Raw genomic sequence first — 19,761 nt, forward strand, 5'->3', positions numbered from 1 at the left:
AAAAAAAAAAAAAAAATTAAAGGAATATTATTAATAATAATTTTTCCTCATACTTTTTTTTATATATCATTTTATCTGTGTACTTTATCTGGAAAAAAAGTAGGAAAATTTGACGAAAAAAAATATACAATTAAAGTACAGGAAATATGTAATAATAATGATATTAATAAAAATGAAAAAAAAAAAAAAAAAAAATGATTTTACTGGTGAAATTTGGTTTCTCATTTCTTATTTTGGGTGTGAAATATTTTTTTTGAATGAATTTCTTTTATCTTTTGTGCAGTAGAACAAATAAGTAAAAAAAAAAATTGATATTTTTTTATATACTGCATGTTAAAATGCAAGAATCAAACAGCACCTGTTCAGGTTTTTATGGGGAGGCTTCTCCCCTCTTTAACCGACACTTCCTGAGCGTATATTTTGTTTGTTATACACAGACATCAAAGCAGACCCTTTCACAGTTTTCATATCAGTCTTAATATTACAAGTGCTTGAGACGCTTTTTATCTAATTTAAAAAATTAAAAATATTAATGTAATATTATATTTTAAAAATTATATTATAATTGTTATTTTTCATTAATCAATTTACATTATGTTTATTTTGTTTTTTGTTTAATCATTATTTTTGTTTGTGAAATATAATTTATTTATAATAAAAAATACACCGGTATTTATTAAACAGTTGAAGAATTATCTTGTTGTGGTAAACAGAGCATTTCGATAGCTGAATAATAAATTTATAAATTAATAATAATTAATTAATTTAGATGTTCAAAGAAATGTGTCACAGGACGAATAATTATTTTCGACTGATATGGAAAAAATAATGTTGATAAAAATATTATTAATTTTATTTTATTTACAATATAATAATGGACAACGTAAGATTATTATTTAAATTTATATAAAAGTATTTATTTATTTTAAAGTATTAATTGTAAATTTTTTTTTTTCAAATAAAGTCATTAGAGACACAAGATGTTTTTTGGAACATGGTGCAACGGCGTCACACCTGTTTGTCAGTGAGGATAAAAATATTGGTGATATCATTGGGATTATTGGTGTTCTTGGTGATCCAAGTGTTGATGGTGATATAGAATTACGTTTACAAGAACATGATAGCCCAGTAACAATATTACCTCATTCACGTAATTTAACATTAGTTAAAAAAATTGACAAAGAAGGCATTGATGGACCAGCAAGTGTATTTATTAATATTATATGTGAAAGACGTCATACATTGGATCCGGTAAATTTGTCATATATTAATTGATATATTATTTATTATTTATGTATTAACTTTCTATCAAGTACTTTCTAAAACTTAGCCATCTGCAACAAAATTTTCGGTGCATCACTTTGATAATAATACACAACGATAAATATTTTTAAAATTATTTTTTATTTGATTTATTTTTGAAATATAATAGCTGAAATTTTTATATATATGTATTTTTTTTTAGGGATTTGTGATACCAGTTAATATTCGAATTACTGATGCCAATGATAATGCACCCCAATTTGTTAATGCACCCTACATTTTAAATATTTCCGAGGTGAGTCAAAGTATAGATATTATTTATAAAATGGAAAGAAAAAAGTGTGAGAATATATTAATTATCGTAAATTTTATTTATTATTTTATTGTTTTAAATTTTTTAAATATTTTTTTTTAAATAACATTTTGCGTATTCTTTTGTTGTTGAAAGCCATTAATGCATGAAATTCAACAAACCGTAACTTTTAGTTGGTCTGAGAGAGTAGAAAAAAATTACGAATGACCAATCTAAAATACTACAATATGATGGTGTTGGTGAATCACCGGGTGGATGAACACGCGTAACGCGTACTTACCACGCCGTTACAAAAACATCCACCCATAAAAAAATATATATACAAAAAAAAAAAAGATTTATTATTTAATTTAAATTATTATCAATAATAGAGTTTAAAAAATCAATTTATTTTATTCAATTTATATTTTTTTTTAAATAATAAAATTCTACTGAGCTTATTTGAATATAGAAATTTTAGTTTTTCTTTTATATTGTAGAAAAAATTAATCAGTATTATCTAAAGAGTTATATAAATATAAAAAATGATGACAAAAATTTTAAAGAATAAAAAAGCGTCGTCTTTTAAAAGTAGCACTTTGATTTATGATATGTTCTGTTGGTTCCAAACGAATGATTTGCTATAAAGTTTAATATATTGTTAAATATGCAATATTAAAAATTAAATTATATATAATCTTTTTATTTATGCAATACTGATAGATAATTTCATTAATGATTAATTTAAAAATAAAAAAATTATCATCAGATGAGAAACGGAAGTGAAATTATTTAAATATTAAATGAATTTTGTTTTAAATATAAAATGAGGATAGTGTCAACAGTGAAAGCGTGTCGTTAATCATAATATTACGTCAAAAAAAAATAACAATAAACTAGATGTCATATAGATTTAAAAATTTGACCAATTTAAGCAAAAGAAAAAAAATCGAAATACAAAATCATTTCGAGAAATTCAAGATTTAGTAGAAAATTTATCATTCAATCAGAAAATAATTTTATGCAGTCATCTGTAGTAAATAAAATCATGACAATCATGACATAAGCAAAAAAATAGTAATTGATTTATCATGGGAAATAAAAAATTGAAAAAAAAAAAAAATAAGATCAATCAAATTAACAACTGGAAATTTTTTAAATCTTGTTTGTTATTTAAATCAAACAAGATAAAAATAATATTTCGAAATAAAATTTATTGTTTCTTTTTAGTAATTTATTTTAATGTTTTTTTTTTTTTTATATAGGTAACAGTGGTAGGTACAAGGGTTTTGCAAGGTGTTAGAGCAATTGATGCTGATCAACCAGGTCCTTACTCAACAGTGCAATATGCTGTACTTCCTGGTCCACATTCAGTAAATTTCCGTTCTATTATTTATATAATAATTATAAATGTTTTTATTTTGTAATAAATATTTTTATTATTTTAAATAGGATTATTTTGTATTTATAAATGCACTGGAAGGAACATTAGTATTAAAAAAACCTCTGGATTATGAAACTTTAAAAAATTTTACAGTGAATATACGTGCACAGGTAAATAATAAAATACAGTACAATAAGAATTTTATTTAATATTTTTTTATGAATTATTAGGATCAAGGTAATCCACCACAATCATCTGTTACAACATTGTCAGTAAATGTCATTGATGCTGATGATCAAAATCCAACATTTTTACATGATCAATACAGAATTATTATTTCTGATAAAAATGTAAGATAAATTATAAATTATATAAATTATATTATTATAAATTTTAATTATTTATTTTCTATAAAAGATGTTGAGAGTTGAGCCAGAACCCATTGAAGCGAGAGATCAAGACGTGGGAATAAATGCACCTATTAAATATACCATTCAAGGAGGTATTCTTTCTTTTCTTAATCTCAATTCTGAAACTGCTGAAATAACGCTTTTACACCCATTAATGGAACATGAATTATCTACACCAATAACAATGGTTATAAAGGTAATTAAGTGTTTTCTTTTTATTCTATTTTTTATATAAAAGAAAAAGTTAATAAAATTTATGATTAATCATGTTTATTTATTAAGGCAACACAAATTGATAATCAAGATCGATACAGTCTTGCAACTGTTATTGTTACAAGAGGAAATTATCATGACATGAGCTCAAGTTATACAAGTATGTAATTAAATTTTAATTCATTTTTTGTAAATATTAATATTTATTTTGGTATTTAAAGATGGAGTGTTACCAGTTAAATTTGTATTGAAAGAATTCATCACAAGTGTTGCTGAAAATACACCAGCTGGTACTATTGTTTTAAGAATTGGTGTTAATAAAATAGATCCAGTAAGTTAATTTATATTTTACATATTAAAAAAAACAACGAATTATTATTTACCTTTTAATTGTTTATTACAGAAATTAAAATTTTGGCTAGAAGGTTTATCTGAAGAATTAGAAAAATTTTCTATAACTCATACTGGAGAACTTGTTCTTAAACAAACATTGGATTATGAAAAAAAAATTCAACATAGTTTTTTCGTTCATACAACTGATGGATTAAATGTATTTTTGAATTTTGAATTATTATTATTGTATAAATTTAAATTGTTGCTTAAAAATATATGTATTTTAATTATTTAGAATGATACTGCACGTGTTAATGTATCAGTTGAAGATATTAATGAATGGGATCCAAGATTTCGACATCCAAGATATGAATTTCATGCTCGAACACTTCGTGTTGGTTCAATTGTTGGTATGTTTAATTTATTATACGAGATTATACAATTTATTATACTGATATTATTTTTTTTTTTTTCATGAAAATAATTTATTTGCAGGAAGACTTGAAGCAGCTGATGGTGATCGAGGTGATCGAGTGTCATTGTCACTTCGTGGACCCGATGCAAGGTTACTACTCTATTTATGTTATTAAAAATATTCTCCCATAATTATTTATAAAACTTTCTATAACTTTTTAATATTTACTACAGAATGTTTGAAATTCGTGACAATGGTGAACTGATTCTCACTTCAACAGGCCCATTTAATAATTCACTAGCTCGACTTGTTGCTGTTGCTTCAGATACTGGTAAACCACCTCGGTTAGTAATTCATATAACTTTAAATACTCAATTGTTTTTTAAATGTTATTGTTGTCTTATTAAATTATTATTATTACAGTACAAGTATGATACCATTAATTGTTCACATTCCAAGTGGTTTACAATCCCCACCACTTGCTGCTCGTGCTGCTCCAGTTTGGCTCAATGGAAGTATTCTTTTAGTTGCTGTTTTTGGTGTTGTACTTGGTCTACTTGGTGTTGTTATATTAATTCTTATTCTTTATATTTACAAACAGTAAGTTAAACAATTATTCATTCATTTAATTTAACATATTATTTTGTTTATAAATAATATTTTTTAATTTTAGAAAACGTCCAAAACATAGTGGTTCAATAAATTCAATTGGTAGTGGTTATCGAGGTAAATCACCTGTTCCATCAGCTTTAAGTTCAAGTCCACAAATACTTGGTGCCAGTGTAATAAGTGATGAACCACCAAAATCAACATCTAGAAAATCTCGTGTATCAAATCCTGTTTTTGGTGAAGACAATATAAATCCATATAATACTGGTACAAATGGTAAAAAAAAAAAAAAATCAATCATCAAATCAAATAGTTAATTGAAAAATTAAATTAAAAATTATAATATTATTATTGTTAGAAACTACAGAGACATCAAGACCAACTGGAATTATTCCAACTTTTAATAGAAGAAAAGTTGCTCCATTACCAAGTACACCATCTCTATCAGCAACATCAAATATTCCAAATATCGGTGGATTAGTTCAGAACATGAATGACTTGAGTGCTCGAATGAATCTTGATACAGTATCACAAAATTCATCAAGCTTTTCAGTTGATCCACCTGACTCATTAATTAATCCAGTTTGGCCAACTGGTAATTCTCAACATGTTAAAAAATTATCATGGAATGAAGATAGCAGAGTAATTTAAATTTTATTAATGTTTATTTAGTAATTTATTTATTTTTATTATACATTTTTATTTTTTTTTATAGACTGGAGAAAGTATTGTTGATGCAGCTGGTGCTGGAAATAGTCATCAAGGTCCAGAAAAATTAAACCTTACAGTATACTTTTGATTTGTAATTAGAATTTGTTTGTTTTTTTTTTTTTTTTCTATATATTTTTCATAATTTATATGAAATAAATAGCCATAAATTTTTAATATTGAACAGTAAATATATTTGATGAAGAAAAGTTCAGCTGGACTGATTAAATATTTAATTTCGTTGGCTATTTGGAACGCATGCTCCTTCAACTTCTTGATAACCATCACAACATTCTGCAATTCGAATTTCTTTTTCTACAATCTGAAATTATTTATGAATTTTTAATAAATTTTTTTATTTATTAATAAATAACAGTTGAACATACCGGTTGAATAATTTTCGTTCTGTTGACATTTGCACTCTCAATTTTTGGTTCACGTACAAATTTTTTTACTATGCGATCACAGACATTTGGCCCTTTGAGTTTTGACACAGTAAAATTAATCAACATTGCGACAATTAAATAAATGATAAATTTTCTTACGAATGACATCTTTTTTTTTTTTTTTTTGTTTTTAGTAATTCAGATTTCAACGAGTGTGTATTGTCATCAACGTTTGTACTATTAATAAATTAATTATGTATTTTTATTAGTCGTAGAAAAAATAAGGTGATCTGAATTAATGTCATTGGACTTGAAAGTTTATTTTTAGAAACAAATTAAGTATATCAATTTTAAATATCCAATCATATAACGAAAATTATTAATAACCATAAGTTGAAAATTTTTTAGACACATTTACTTGGACTTTAGCTTTTGTAAGAGTTCATCAGAAGCCTCAGGCTATTAATTTTTACGTTTTTGCTTTTTTTTTCTATCAAGCAAACAAAAAGAAGAATCGTCTTAAAAATTCACTATAGTATTTTTCCTTATTGAAAAAACAATAGAGAAACTTATAAATAACTCAAAAAAAAAAAAAAAAAAGAAAGAAATGTATTGAAAATTTAATTTGTTTACAAAAGAGTACTTTATTATTACTAAATTTAATTTTTTATAATAATATAAATGAACCCTTAAATAACTATTATGTTACAAGTGGTTTGGCTCATAAATACAACTTACAGCATTAGCTTAAAAAAAAAAAAAAACACCTTGAAAAACTGGTCAAGATTCTTATTAAAATACATTTAAAAAAACCTTAAATAATGATACATGAATATTTTATTTTTTGTTACTTTTTTATCTTTCATCCTTACTTTATGAATAAACAGCATTATTATGTCAGCATCACTGATTTTACAGTTACAAATAATCATCATTTATTTCTAATGGGAATTTATCAACTAATTTTTTTTTTAACTCTAATTTTTATTATTTAAAAAACATACAAATGTTGATATTTTTAATTTTTTAAATTATCATCATACATTCGATCTTTGAAGAAAAAAAAAAAAAAAAATGAAAACGGCTTTTAGTAATGTTTTTTTTTAAAGATCAACTTTGGTAAGCACATTGACTCAATGATGTATAAACAATGAAACGACAGTTTAACTGTGCGTCAAGACGAGAAAAAAAAAAAACAAGTTGAAAAAAAAATTATCAATATCTTAAATTTAGAAAATTAAAAAAAAAAAAAAAAAAAGAAATTATAATTATTATTTAAAGTCATTCTATAATAACAAGATCATCTAGAGAACCACTGCTACTTCTTGTATTATGATCATTACTAGCATGAAATTTTTTAGCAGTTTTATTATTTGATGGATCATCATCATCATCATCATCGTCATCATCATCTGATGATATTAAAACAACAAGTGGTGCATTTTTTTTTTCAGCTGGTTTTGATGATGGTACTGATGAATTTGTTTCATCTAAATCAACAGTATCAGGTTCAATTTTTGTACGTGTTTTTGTTTCTGTTTTAGATTCATTTTTATCTTTATCTTTATCTTTTTTTAATACTAAATTTTCCCATGAGCCATCTTGTAATAATTGAATTTCATTTGAATCACCAATTAATTTATTTGATGTTAATACATCTTGAAAATATCCATCAATAACAAGATTATCATATAATGCTGATTTATCACATACTGGACAATTCCATGTTGGTTTTCTTTCATTCATTTGTAAATATAATGATGCATCAAAACATTGTAAATGCATACAAGTTGTTGCACGACATGGTGTACTCATACGCATTTTACCAAGTGGACATGCTAATGATACTCTTAATGATGTTGTTGCAATTTCACTATCAGCATCTTCATTTAATTTTTCTTTAATTAAACCACGTGTAAAATCAGGATGTCTTGGACCACGTCCTTTTAATCTTGTTAATAATTCAGTACTTGTTAATTTTTTAACAAGATATATTGCAACAGCATATCTTCTACCATAATCAGCAGACCATGATACTGATATTTGATTTGGTACTGTTGGTGATAATTTAATAAGTGGACTAATATTAACTGGTCTTGGTGGTCTTTTTGGTTCAACACCAGGTTTATTTGTTGGTATTGGATTTGGTAATGGGCATGGTTTACCATTAACTTTAACAGCAACACTTGGTGGAAAATAATCTTCTTGTTCACATGATGTTTCTTGTAAACAAAATCTCATTTGTACTTGTATAATATATTCCATTTTAGCACCAGTACGACAATCACGTGAACTTGCAATATCAGTTGCTTGTTGTGGTGTTAAATGGAATGTAAATGGACTTTCTTGTAATCTCATTGTACCTTGTGGCATTAAACTTGATGGTTTAAGTATTTCACCAAGTAAATCAAAAAATGGTAATTTTTTAAGTTTAACATCTGGATGTACAACATATGGTTGACTTGGTTGTAATTGCATTGGTGATATTATTTTTTGTTGTTGATATGGATATGTTGGATATACTGTATTATTTGTTCTTTGTGGACCAACATTACCATAATTTGGCTGTTGATATACTGGTCCTGATCTACCAACTTGTGATTGAGGCATTGATGCTTGATGAGCTGGTGGTAAATCCTTGGCATGTTGTGCCGATGATTGGGATTGACCTGGTTGTCCAACACGACGCATGACTCTGTTTTAAGTTTTAATTAATCTGTCATTATTTTTTGTATCCTTTTTGTTTTCTACTTTTTTTGTATTTTAAATTAAAAAAAAACAACAAAAATTATTAACATTATGCTACACCTCACCTAGTGTCTTCGTTACGATGAATATTTTGATCAATTGATTCGTTTGTAGGGCCACTTTGACCGTACATCTGATGTGATACAAGTTGATCGGCCCTAAAGACAATTTATTATTGTATTTTGTCTTTAGCAAAAATATACAATATTGTTGGTTTTTTTTTTTTTTTTAAATATATAAATAAATAAATAACTCACTGAATTGTTTTGTAGAGATCACGTATTTTAACTCCAACTGGTTTTGAATTGAGTCTCAATAATTCTAAAGCACGCTGTTGTAATTCGTTTTTTCTTCCTGACTTATTTCTTCCAGCAAAACCTAATAGTGTCTGAAGTTCAGATACCCGAAAAGTCAATAGCATACTCTGTAACAATAATATTTACAAAAAAAAAATAAAAATTAATTGTATATAAATTATTGTTATTATTTACTTAAAACATATTATTATTTGATGTTTTTATTAAGTAGATAATTTACCAAATGAATAATAACGATCGGCCAGTTGATTATTGAACATGTAGCCTGGACGTATTTTCATTATTTATTCAATATTTATCTTGGAATATGGAATTTTACTTGCCTCGAGTTCCTCCGCCTCGGACATCCTTGAAGATGATTTTCTTCGGGATGCCGTTTTTTTTTTTTGTTGTTGTACACTTTATCTCAATAGTTTTGATATCTTTTTTTTTTTTTTTTTTACAACAATCTTCAACGCTACAACAGAATATTTTTTTTGTAGGTTATAATCGTTAATTAATATTTTTTTGAATTGTTGCTTCATGAAAGTAGACAACAATTTTTTTTTTTTTTGGTTCTCTTACACTGTCAAATTATTTTTTAAAATTAAACTTAAAAAATTATCTTTAAGTTTATAATAATATTTTTAATATTATTTAAATAATTAAATAAATGCTTTGTAATTATTTTAATGTTTAATTCTTAATTAGTGTTGTTTTGTGATGATTTTTATAAAAATAAAAATTGAGTGACATGTGGTGTAAAGAGACCTTAGTTGTTTCATATTCTTCTATATAAATGTAAATACATATGTAATATACTTATATATTGTATAATAGCATATGCTTAAGTATATAAAACAGTATACATATATATATATACTGTTATCATTATAATTTATAGGTACATACATAAATCAGGGGTTAAAATTGGGGGGTTTTTCTTCCACAGCATGTAGATTTTAGGTTATTTATTATAGTTTACAACAGTTTACAATTTTTTACAATAAGTAATTAATAAGTTATGTTATTAATAAGTTGAAATGATATATTAACTATGGCATAAACTTGTTATTCAATAATATATTTTTGATAGTGTAAATTTATTATTAATAAATAATAATAAATAAAAAATTTATTATTATAGGTTTTCACCTGCGTTGATCAAAAATGGATTTGCAACAGCCACTAAACGAATTGATAATTCAAAGTGGTCAAGTGGTAAATAATACCAAGCTTCACAATTCTGATAAAATTAATTATCAGAAATTATTTCATCTACGTTCTCAAATTAGTAATGACTTAGATGATATAAATGAATTCATCTCCACAGCTGAGAAGTTTCAAAAGAGATTAGAAGAGCGGAGACCATTAAGACATTTTGAAGAAGAATACTTTCAAAATTTATACCGTACAATATCTGACAAATACCCGGTAAGTAAAGATATTTCATATTTTTATATTTTCAATTATTTATTTTTTCATCAAAAATATCTGCTTTATTTTCATTGATAATTTTTAAAGTTGATGATTTATCATTAACAAGATCTGTATTTTTTTATATTTTTAAATTTTTTCATAGACATAGAGGGGTGTCAGGGGGGCTATTCGACCGATATTAGAAAACTAAAACAAACGTGATAATTATTTTTAAAATATAAATTTAAAATTTATAATTAAAATTTTTCGTTTTTAAAATATTATCTATTTTTACATTATTTTACGTTAACAAATAACTAAAAAATGGATTTTTCTGGTTGTTGTGGCTTAATGTAATACTTTTCAGATAATAGTTATTTTATTGATAATAATAATATTCTTGTATTTAAAAACAATTTTAATATTTTATTTTCTCGTAATGACAATACTTTTTGCATTTCAAACTGATTTGAAGCCATTTAATATCATTTAAAATGTATGTTTGTATCTGTGTAAAGCTAAAATGGATGATAAATTTTGCAAATTTGTTGTTAAATTTTCACGTTTAATAAAATGTTACAAAATTTAAAAAATTGTTCATAAAATGTAAAATCGTGTTTACTTATATTTTACAATAATTACTGAATTTATTCTTATAACATTTCATCCTGATATAAAAAATTCCTTTATTTTTTCTTTTATTACTATTAGTTTTTGATAGGTAAACCAAAACAATATTATTTATTTAACTGTAATAATTTCTAACATATACCAAGGACATGTTTAAAATTCTAGAATTATTCAACTTTAATAATTATTTAAAAAAAAAAGCTTATTTTAACATAAAAAGTGAATTTACAAAAGATGTATTTTTATTTTTATTTTTCATAAATTAGTATATTTCATGTAGACTATTTTAATTTGGCAAGTTATACCTTAAAAATTTTCTTTATAAAAAAAAAAATCTATTAATTATTTATATCAATTTATTTGGATTGTTTTTAATAGATAAATAGTAACCCGATAAACCCATTCATTTTTTCAAATCAATTTTTTTATTTTTCAGGTACTTCAAACAGATCAACTCGATAATGCAAGCCTTATTCAAAATGGACTAGATCACGATCCAGAAGTGAAGAGGCAACTCGAAATAAAATTAGTAACACCTCAAAATGAAGTCAAAGAGTATTCGCGTACATACGACGATATACAAACTGTAACAGCTGCCTGTCTAAATTCTTCAATAACTAAGATGTAAGTAAATATTTTTAAATTTACTAATTAAAATAATAGACTTTTTTGTTTTACTGTATCATTTTATAATATGAAAAATTGATTGAGCTATTAATGTTAAATTTATGCCTTATTGCCTTTTCATAATAAGTATATTGTAATTTTTTTTTATTTGAAATATCCGCAAACTTGTAAATAATGTTTATAATGGTTTTTTTTTTCTTTCTTACAAAAAAATAGTTGTACTCCAGTTGGTATACTTCGTCATATTAAACAGCGTTTAAGTGACGAGAAAGAACTATCGGAAGGTGCAGAAAAAATTCTTGATGAATATATCGCTGAAGAAGACAAATATAACGCTGCAATAGTAAGAAGCGAGAAAGGCTGGAAGCGACTACCGGATCTTTCGCCACAAGAAATGGAAATGTTGGATTTAGCAAATAAAAAGACTATTGAATATACGTAAGTAAATTATTTCAATTTTATAAAAAATTAAAATGACAATTAATCACAAATTTTATGTATACGACAAATTACAGTCGATATTGTAAAGAGTTGGGACCAAGTCCAACACTCGATCAGATGAAGAAAAAAAATGAGCTCAATGACGAACTTAAACAACTTACAAATCAACTTTTTCCTCAAGAATAAAGTCATGTACATTATTTTATATTAATTTTAATTTCAAATATCTATAGAATTGTAAACGATGTTAATAATAATAATAAACTTTCGTTTAATTTCTAGTTAAAAATGTAAAAATAATGTGTTTTATTATTTTTAATGATAGATAAACTAAATAATAGAAAATGATGATATCTTCTTGGTAAAAAATATCTTTTATTGCTGTATTTGGAGCTGGTCTGTCAATTCTAGATTCTAATTTTGGTGGAAAAGCTTTATATATATCGTACCATAGAGGTTTATCATCTGGCTTCATAGCACCACCTTTTACTAATAATGTTACTCTAAAACGAAATAAATTATTTATTATTAATTAATAATAGTCTGATGTTATGTCAACAATGATAATTTATATAAGTATCTGCTAAAGATTGTTTCAATTTTTTCTAAACGACTCTGTGCCATTATGCTGATTAATATTACAATATACCTTTAATTTTATAATTGTAATTGTTATTAATTTGCATATGCATGTATATGTGTGCTGACAAGAGCTACGTGCCTTTGTCCCACACAGACACAGTCCCACAGCTACATACATACATAACCAAGCTCTCAGTCTCTCTTAAGGTCCAAGCAGAAGAGAGGAGAGAGACCCGGTTTTTAACACTTTAACCAGTGCAGTTTGTCTTAAAAATTAATTAACTAAATGAAAATATTTATTATATCAACAATATAATAATAAACAAAATTTTATGTGATTAAATAACAAAATTAAAATGATAAAAAAATATATTTGCTAATGAAAAGTTTATTTACAATAATTATTATTATTGTTCTAGTGAATTTTGTTTATTTAAATTAATAAACAAGTAGTTAAATTAAATAAATCAAGATTAATTATTTATCATGGCTTCTTTATTTAATGATCAAGTTTATACAAAATCATTTACTCCACGTGAATATCAAGTTGAATTATTATACACAGCAAAACAAAAAAATATAATAATTTGTTTAGGTAAATATGCTGAACAAACATTTATTGTGACAAAGCTAATACAAGAATATGCAGCAGGTAATAGAACATTATCACAACCTAAACGAAAAAAAATTATATATATTTTAGATAATAATGATTCATGTTTAATTAAATCAAATTATATTGGACAGTTGACTGATTTAAAAGCAGCAGTTGTCAATAAAAAAACAATAATATATTTTACTTGTGATCTTGCAAAAGATGATTATAACGATGATGATGATGATGATGAAGAAGAAGAAGAAGATGAAGATGATGATGATGATGATGATGAAGATGAAGATGAAAAATATAAAAATTATTCAGACGTTTTAAATGCTCATATTCTGGTCACAACTAGTAAATATTTTAATAGACTAATTAATAAAAATCTACTTGACATTTCAAATATAAATTTAATAATAATTGAAAATTGTCAATTATTAATAAATAATAAAAATATTAAACGTACTATTAATAAATTAGAATCATCAAAAAAAATTATAAATAATAAATTAAATTCATTGAGAATAATTGGACTTGCTGTTCCACTTTTTAATTTAACTGAAGAACCAGGACGTCTTGGATTAGAAATTCAACGTTTAGAAAATGCATTTAAATGTAATGTTGAAACAACAAGTGATATATTAGCAATATTGAGATATAGTCCAAAACCAAAAGAATACATAATTGAATATGAAGCTAAAATAATAAAAAAAAATATTCATATTATATTAGAAAATTGTGTTAATGATGCATTAAATTTTTTAAATGATCATCGTTATGATCCATTAGAAATATATCAAGATGATTTTTTAGAAGATATACAAAAAATACCAGATCCAAGTGAAAAACCAAAAGAAATGCTTAATGATTTTTTAAATATTCTAAATGAATTTGGTCCATGGTGTGCTGATAAAGCAGCATTATCAATATTAATATTGGCTGAAAAATTAAAAATTAAAACACCATATGAACGTCATTATTTATTATTAAATATGGTTGCATCTGTGATGATTAAAATACGAGCAATATGTGATAATGAATTTCAACAAATAAATGAACAAACAAGAATTAATTATTATTCAACATCAAAAGTACACAGACTATTAGATTCACTTAAAACATATGCACCAATGTATGAAAAAAATGATAATAATAATAAAAATAATAACAGTAATGAAATTGAAAATTTACGTTTTAAAATAAATAATAAAATAAATGAGACTGATGCAGTACAATCTGGTGGTGCTGCTGCTACTGCTACTGCTACTGCTGGTGGTAATGAAAGAAATTTTAGTAATAATAATAATAATAGAAAAAATAATAAATTTCAAAGATTTTATCGTGGTTTAACTGATCCAGATTTATTATGTGGTGTTATATTTGTTGATAAAAGTTTTACAGCAAAAATATTATTTTATTTATTAAATGAAGTTAGTAAAAATGATCCAGAATTACATTTTTTATCACCATTATATACTGTTGAAAATACAAATGATGATGTATCATATTCAAAAGATCCAGAGGCTGAACATAAAAAACAAGAAGAAGTATTAAAAAGATTTAGAATACATGAATGTAATTTATTAATATCAACAGCAATATTAGAAGAAGGTATTGAAATACCAAAATGTAATTTTGTTGTTAGATATAATTTTCCAAAATGTTATCGTTCTTATGTACATTGTAAAAGTCGTGCAAAAGCATCTGATGCATTACATGTTATATTTGTATCAAGTGATGAATCAAATGAATGTATATGGCAATTAGCACAATATCATTATCTTGAAAAATTATTACTTGATAAATGTGGTAATTTTGAATCAAATGATAATGATGAAATTGAAGCTGATTATTATTCAACATTAATACCATCATATAAACCATTAAATAATGATGATAGTCCAATGGTTACATTTAATTCAGCTATATCATTAATTAATAGATATTGTGCTAAGCTACCAAGTGATACATTTACAAGATTAACACCAGAATGGTCAATTGAACAGGTTAATATTAATAATAATATTATGTATGTATGTTCATTAAGATTACCAATTAATTCACCACTTAAATATATTGTTAAATCAGATCCAATGCCAAATAAAGCAATGTCAAAAAGATTAGCTGCATTAAAAATGTGTATTAAATTACATAAAGAAAATGAACTTGATGATAATTTACTTCCAATTGGTAAAGAAAATTTTAAAGCACGTCCAGAAGATTCAGAAATTCCAGCTCTTCCAGATGAATATATTGTTAAATCTGAATTTACAGAAGCAAGACCAGGTACAACAAAAAGACGTCAATATTATTATAAAAAAACAGCTGAAGCATTAACTGATTGTCGTCCAACTATTGGTGTACCATGTTATCTTTATCATATTAAAATGGTATTAACATGTCCATTACCTGAAGAACAAAATACACGTGGTAGAAAAATATATCCACCAGAAGAATCTGATATTGGTTTTGGTATATTAACACTTAAAAAAATACCACAATTATGTCCATTTCCAATTTATACTAGATCTGGTGAAGTACAAGTTGAACTTGTATTATCAAATAATACAATTGTACTTGATACAATGATGATTGAATGTATATCAACATTTTTAAATTATACATTTACAAATGTATTAAAATTACAAAAACATTTAATGTTATTTGATCCAAATGCATCAGAAAATTCTTATTTTATTGTACCAGTTATTAAAATAAATGAAAATAATGATATTAATGTTGATTGGAATTTTCTTAATAAAATATATGATAGTCATAATAATATACCATGTGAAATAAGTGAAAATGAACGTTCTAAATTTGTATTTGATTCATCAAAATATAATGATGCTGTTATAATGCCATGGTATAGAAATCAAGATCAACCACAATATTTTTATGTTGCTGAAATATGTAAAAATTTAAGTCCAAAATCAAAATTTCCTGGTGATGGTTATACAACATTTGAAGAATATTATTATAGAAAATATAATATTAAAATACAAAATACAAATCAACCATTATTAGATGTTGATCATACATCAGCAAGATTAAATTTTTTAACACCAAGATATGTCAATAGAAAAGGTGTTGCATTACCAACAAGTAGTGAAGAAACAAAACGTGCTAAACGTGAAAATTTAGAACAAAAACAAATATTAATTGCTGAATTATGTGCAATACATCCATTTCCTGCATCATTATGGAGACAAGCTGTATGTTTACCATGTATATTATATAGAATAAATGCATTATTACTTGCAAATCAAATACGTTGTCAAGTTGCACAATCAATTAATCTTGGACAACAATATTTAGATACAAATTTTAAATGGGAATCACTTAATTTTGGCTGGAGTCTAGCTGAGGTATTAAAAAAATCAAAAGAAATGAAAAAATATGAAATTGATAATAATAATAAACATGATAATAATTGGAATAAATTTGATGATGATATTATTGATGTAAAAATTAATAAACAAAAAATTGTACAATTTAATAATGATCCTGATATATTTGATGATAATAATACATTAGAAATTGGTACATGGTCAAATGACATGGCTGATTGTATTCAAGATGATTATGAAGATTTATCAAAAAATGTTACAATGTTAAATTCAAAATTTTCATGGACAAATAATGAATCAAATAATCAGTCAAATAATATTTCTAACAATAGTAATAGTAATAATTTAAATGAATATGGATATTATTCAGATGAATCTTATACTGATGATGATGACGATGATGGTTTTATTCAATCATCAGACAGTGATGATGATGATGATGATAATGATAAAAATAAAGGTTTAAAAATATCATATACAAGTGATAATACAGCTGAAGCTGTTGAAGATGAATCAAAAATAACAAAAAATTTAATAAATAAAAAATTTATGTGTCTATTTGATGATTGTGAAAAATCATTAAATCAAGTAAATTTTTTTACAAAACTAAATGACAATGATGCTGATTTAATTGAACATAAAAATAAACATTATGAATACTCAAAAAAATGTGAATATGAATTATTAAATTGTGAATTATTTAAAAAAAAAAATGATAAAATTATATTTAAAATTGATAAATTTAAAAATTTACAAAAACAAGATAAAACAATTAATAATGATAAAATTAATATTAATTTTACAAATGATTATACAAATTATATTGAATTAATATCAAATGAATTATTAAAATACATGTCATGTAATAATAATACATTAATAAACAATAGACTGAGTAAAATGTATGAATATAATGGAAAAACTTGTAATAAAGTGATAAATGATAATAATTACATTCCAAAATTAGCATTAATTGATAATATTGATAATAATAATGATGATGATATTGATGATAATAGTTTATTTAGTTTTGATTATCAGCCAGAGCTAGAGGGACATCCAGGACCAAGTCCAAATTTAATACTTCAAGCATTGACAATGTCAAATGCAAATGATGGTATTAATCTTGAAAGATTAGAAACAATTGGTGATTCATTTTTAAAATATGCAATAACAACATATTTATATTGTACATATCCAATGATACATGAAGGTAAATTAAGTCATTTACGTTCAAAACAAGTTAGTAATTTAAATCTTTATAGACTTGGTCGTCAAAAAAAATTAGGTGAAAGTATGATTGCAACAAAATTTGAACCACATGATAATTGGTTACCACCATGTTATTATGTACCACGTGAATTAGAACAAGTATTTATTGAATCTGGTGTACCATCAAATTTATGGAGTCAAGCACAAAATATTATTTCATCATCATCATCATCATCAGTAGCAGCAATTGATTCAATTAATATATTAGATATTAATGAATTTATAAAAGAAACAGAAAATCGTCTTGTTATTATGAAAAATGAACTGGATAAAAATGATAAATCAACAACATTTGATTATAATAATGATTATATTGATAATAATCATTGTTCAATACCATATAATTTAATAACACAACATAGTATACCAGATAAAAGTATTGCTGATTGTGTTGAGGCATTAATTGGTGCATATTTAATAGCATGTGGACCAAGAGGTGCCTTGTTATTTATGGCATGGCTTGGTATACATGTATTACCAACAACAGAACATATATTAATACAAGAAAATGAACCATTAGATAAATATCCAGGTAGTAGTCCATATGAAAAATTTATTAATGATAATAGTGTTACAGCATGGATACAAATACGTTATGGAAAATTAGAAGAACCAAGAAATCCATTATTACGTCATGTTAATGATCCAGAAAATGAATTATTTGAAATGTTAGATGGTTATGATGAACTTGAAAAAAGTATAAATTATAAATTTAGAGATCCAAGTTATTTATTACAAGCATTTACACATGCATCATATCAACCAAATCGTTTAACTGATTGTTATCAACGTCTTGAATTTCTTGGTGATGCTGTATTAGATTATTTAATAACACGACATCTTTATGAAGATAAACGTCAACATTCACCTGGTGCATTAACTGATTTAAGATCAGCACTTGTTAATAATACAATATTTGCATCATTAGCTGTACGTTGTGGTTTTCATCGTTATTTTCGTCATTTATCACCAGGTTTAAATGTTGTTATTGAAAATTTTGTTAGAATACAAGAAGATAATGGACATTCAATAAGTGAAGAATATTATTTAATTGGTGAAGATGATACTGAAGAAGCTGAAGATGTTGAAGTACCAAAAGCATTGGGTGATGTATTTGAATCATTAGCTGGTGCAATATTTCTTGATAGTGGTATGTCACTTGATTCTGTATGGAAAGTTTATTATAAAATAATGAAAACTGAAATTGATCAGTTTAGTACTAATGTACCAAAATCACCAATACGTGAATTACTTGAACTTGAACCAGAAACAGCTAAATTTGGTAAACCAGAAAAATTAACTGATGGAAGAAGAGTACGTGTTACTGTTGATGTATTTGGTAAAGGTTCATTTAAAGGTATTGGAAGAAATTATCGTATTGCTAAATGTACTGCTGCAAAATGTGCATTAAAAAAATTAAAAAAACATCAATCATCTTATCAAAAAAATAAAATTTAATTTAAAAAAAAAATTAATTTGTTAATATAAATATAAAATTGTCGTGAAAAAAAAAAAAAAAATGTTTTATATTTAAATTTTACTTTACTGCTATTAATTAATATTATTATTACTATTATTTGTAATGATTCTTATTTGTTTTTTTTTTTTTTTTTTTTTTCATTTAAAAACTATTACATAGTTTATTTATTCATTTGGAATTATACATAATAAATGATGTGTATAAAAAAAATTACAATGAGTGAAAATTGTTTACATACACTTGTTAGTGCTATTTTTTTTCTTTAAATAGCATTTTGTTGATTTAAAAAAAAAAAAAAAAAA

The 19,761-nt window shown here is 24.5% G+C and overlaps 3 protein-coding genes across 6 annotated transcripts; 2 read left to right on the forward strand and 1 right to left on the reverse strand.

The window, feature by feature from the left end:
• Positions 1 to 569: 569 nt before the first annotated feature.
• On the forward strand, positions 570 to 6,377 carry LOC122856984 (protocadherin Fat 4). Of its 3 annotated transcripts, XM_044158930.1 has the most exons (18): positions 590 to 705; positions 770 to 883; positions 965 to 1,251; positions 1,466 to 1,558; positions 2,821 to 2,928; positions 3,008 to 3,109; positions 3,170 to 3,289; positions 3,357 to 3,545; positions 3,632 to 3,722; positions 3,784 to 3,893; positions 3,966 to 4,112; positions 4,191 to 4,305; positions 4,391 to 4,460; positions 4,544 to 4,654; positions 4,734 to 4,910; positions 4,984 to 5,195; positions 5,278 to 5,561; positions 5,635 to 6,377. In XM_044158930.1, the coding sequence occupies exons 2-18, from the start codon at positions 817 to 819 to the stop codon at positions 5,716 to 5,718; spliced, it is 2,367 nt and encodes a 788-aa protein (XP_044014865.1). In that variant the 5' UTR covers positions 590 to 705; positions 770 to 816; the 3' UTR covers positions 5,719 to 6,377. The 3 variants fall into 3 exon arrangements, with proteins under 3 accessions (XP_044014866.1, XP_044014864.1, XP_044014865.1); XM_044158931.1 differs by having other exon boundaries at positions 570 to 883; positions 5,287 to 5,561; XM_044158929.1 differs by having other exon boundaries at positions 572 to 883.
• A 520-nt stretch (positions 6,378 to 6,897) lies between these two features.
• LOC122856985 (E3 SUMO-protein ligase PIAS1) lies at positions 6,898 to 9,810 on the reverse strand. Of its 2 annotated transcripts, none has more exons than XM_044158933.1 (4): positions 9,402 to 9,810; positions 9,019 to 9,185; positions 8,827 to 8,919; positions 6,898 to 8,708 (listed from the first exon to the last, which is right to left on the reverse strand). In XM_044158933.1, the coding sequence occupies exons 1-4, from the start codon at positions 9,423 to 9,425 to the stop codon at positions 7,295 to 7,297; spliced, it is 1,698 nt and encodes a 565-aa protein (XP_044014868.1). In that variant the 5' UTR covers positions 9,426 to 9,810; the 3' UTR covers positions 6,898 to 7,294. The 2 variants fall into 2 exon arrangements, with proteins under 2 accessions (XP_044014868.1, XP_044014869.1); XM_044158934.1 differs by having other exon boundaries at positions 7,225 to 8,708; positions 9,299 to 9,513.
• Positions 9,811 to 13,149: 3,339 nt separating this feature from the next.
• On the forward strand, positions 13,150 to 19,664 carry LOC122856988 (endoribonuclease Dicer). The gene has a single exon (XM_044158947.1). It carries the CDS (start codon positions 13,243 to 13,245, stop codon positions 19,435 to 19,437), a length of 6,195 nt encoding a protein of 2,064 aa, XP_044014882.1. The 5' UTR covers positions 13,150 to 13,242; the 3' UTR covers positions 19,438 to 19,664.
• The last annotated feature ends 97 nt before the right edge of the window (positions 19,665 to 19,761 follow it).

This window comes from Aphidius gifuensis, linkage group LG5 (genome assembly GCF_014905175.1).
Source record: "Aphidius gifuensis isolate YNYX2018 linkage group LG5, ASM1490517v1, whole genome shotgun sequence".
NCBI classification, from domain to species: domain Eukaryota; kingdom Metazoa; phylum Arthropoda; class Insecta; order Hymenoptera; family Braconidae; genus Aphidius; species Aphidius gifuensis.

Bases quoted from the DNA above. Each gene is read 5' to 3' on its own strand.
- LOC122856988 (XM_044158947.1), top strand. From the start codon at position 13,243: ATGGCTTCTTTATTTAATGATCAAGTTTATACAAAATCATTTACTCCA.
- LOC122856984 (XM_044158929.1), top strand. From the start codon at position 817: ATGGAAAAAATAATGTTGATAAAAATATTATTAATTTTATTTTATTTA. The intron at 4,461-4,543 runs GTTACTACTCTA...TATTTACTACAG, and splicing joins CTTCGTGGACCCGATGCAAG to AATGTTTGAAATTCGTGACA. The intron at 5,196-5,277 runs GTAAAAAAAAAA...TATTATTGTTAG, and splicing joins ATATAATACTGGTACAAATG to AAACTACAGAGACATCAAGA.
- LOC122856985 (XM_044158933.1), bottom strand. From the start codon at position 9,425: ATGTCCGAGGCGGAGGAACTCGAG. The intron at 8,920-9,018 runs GTGAGTTATTTA...AATTGTCTTTAG, and splicing joins GATCTCTACAAAACAATTCA to GGCCGATCAACTTGTATCAC. The intron at 8,709-8,826 runs GTGAGGTGTAGC...AACTTAAAACAG, and splicing joins CATCGTAACGAAGACACTAG to AGTCATGCGTCGTGTTGGAC.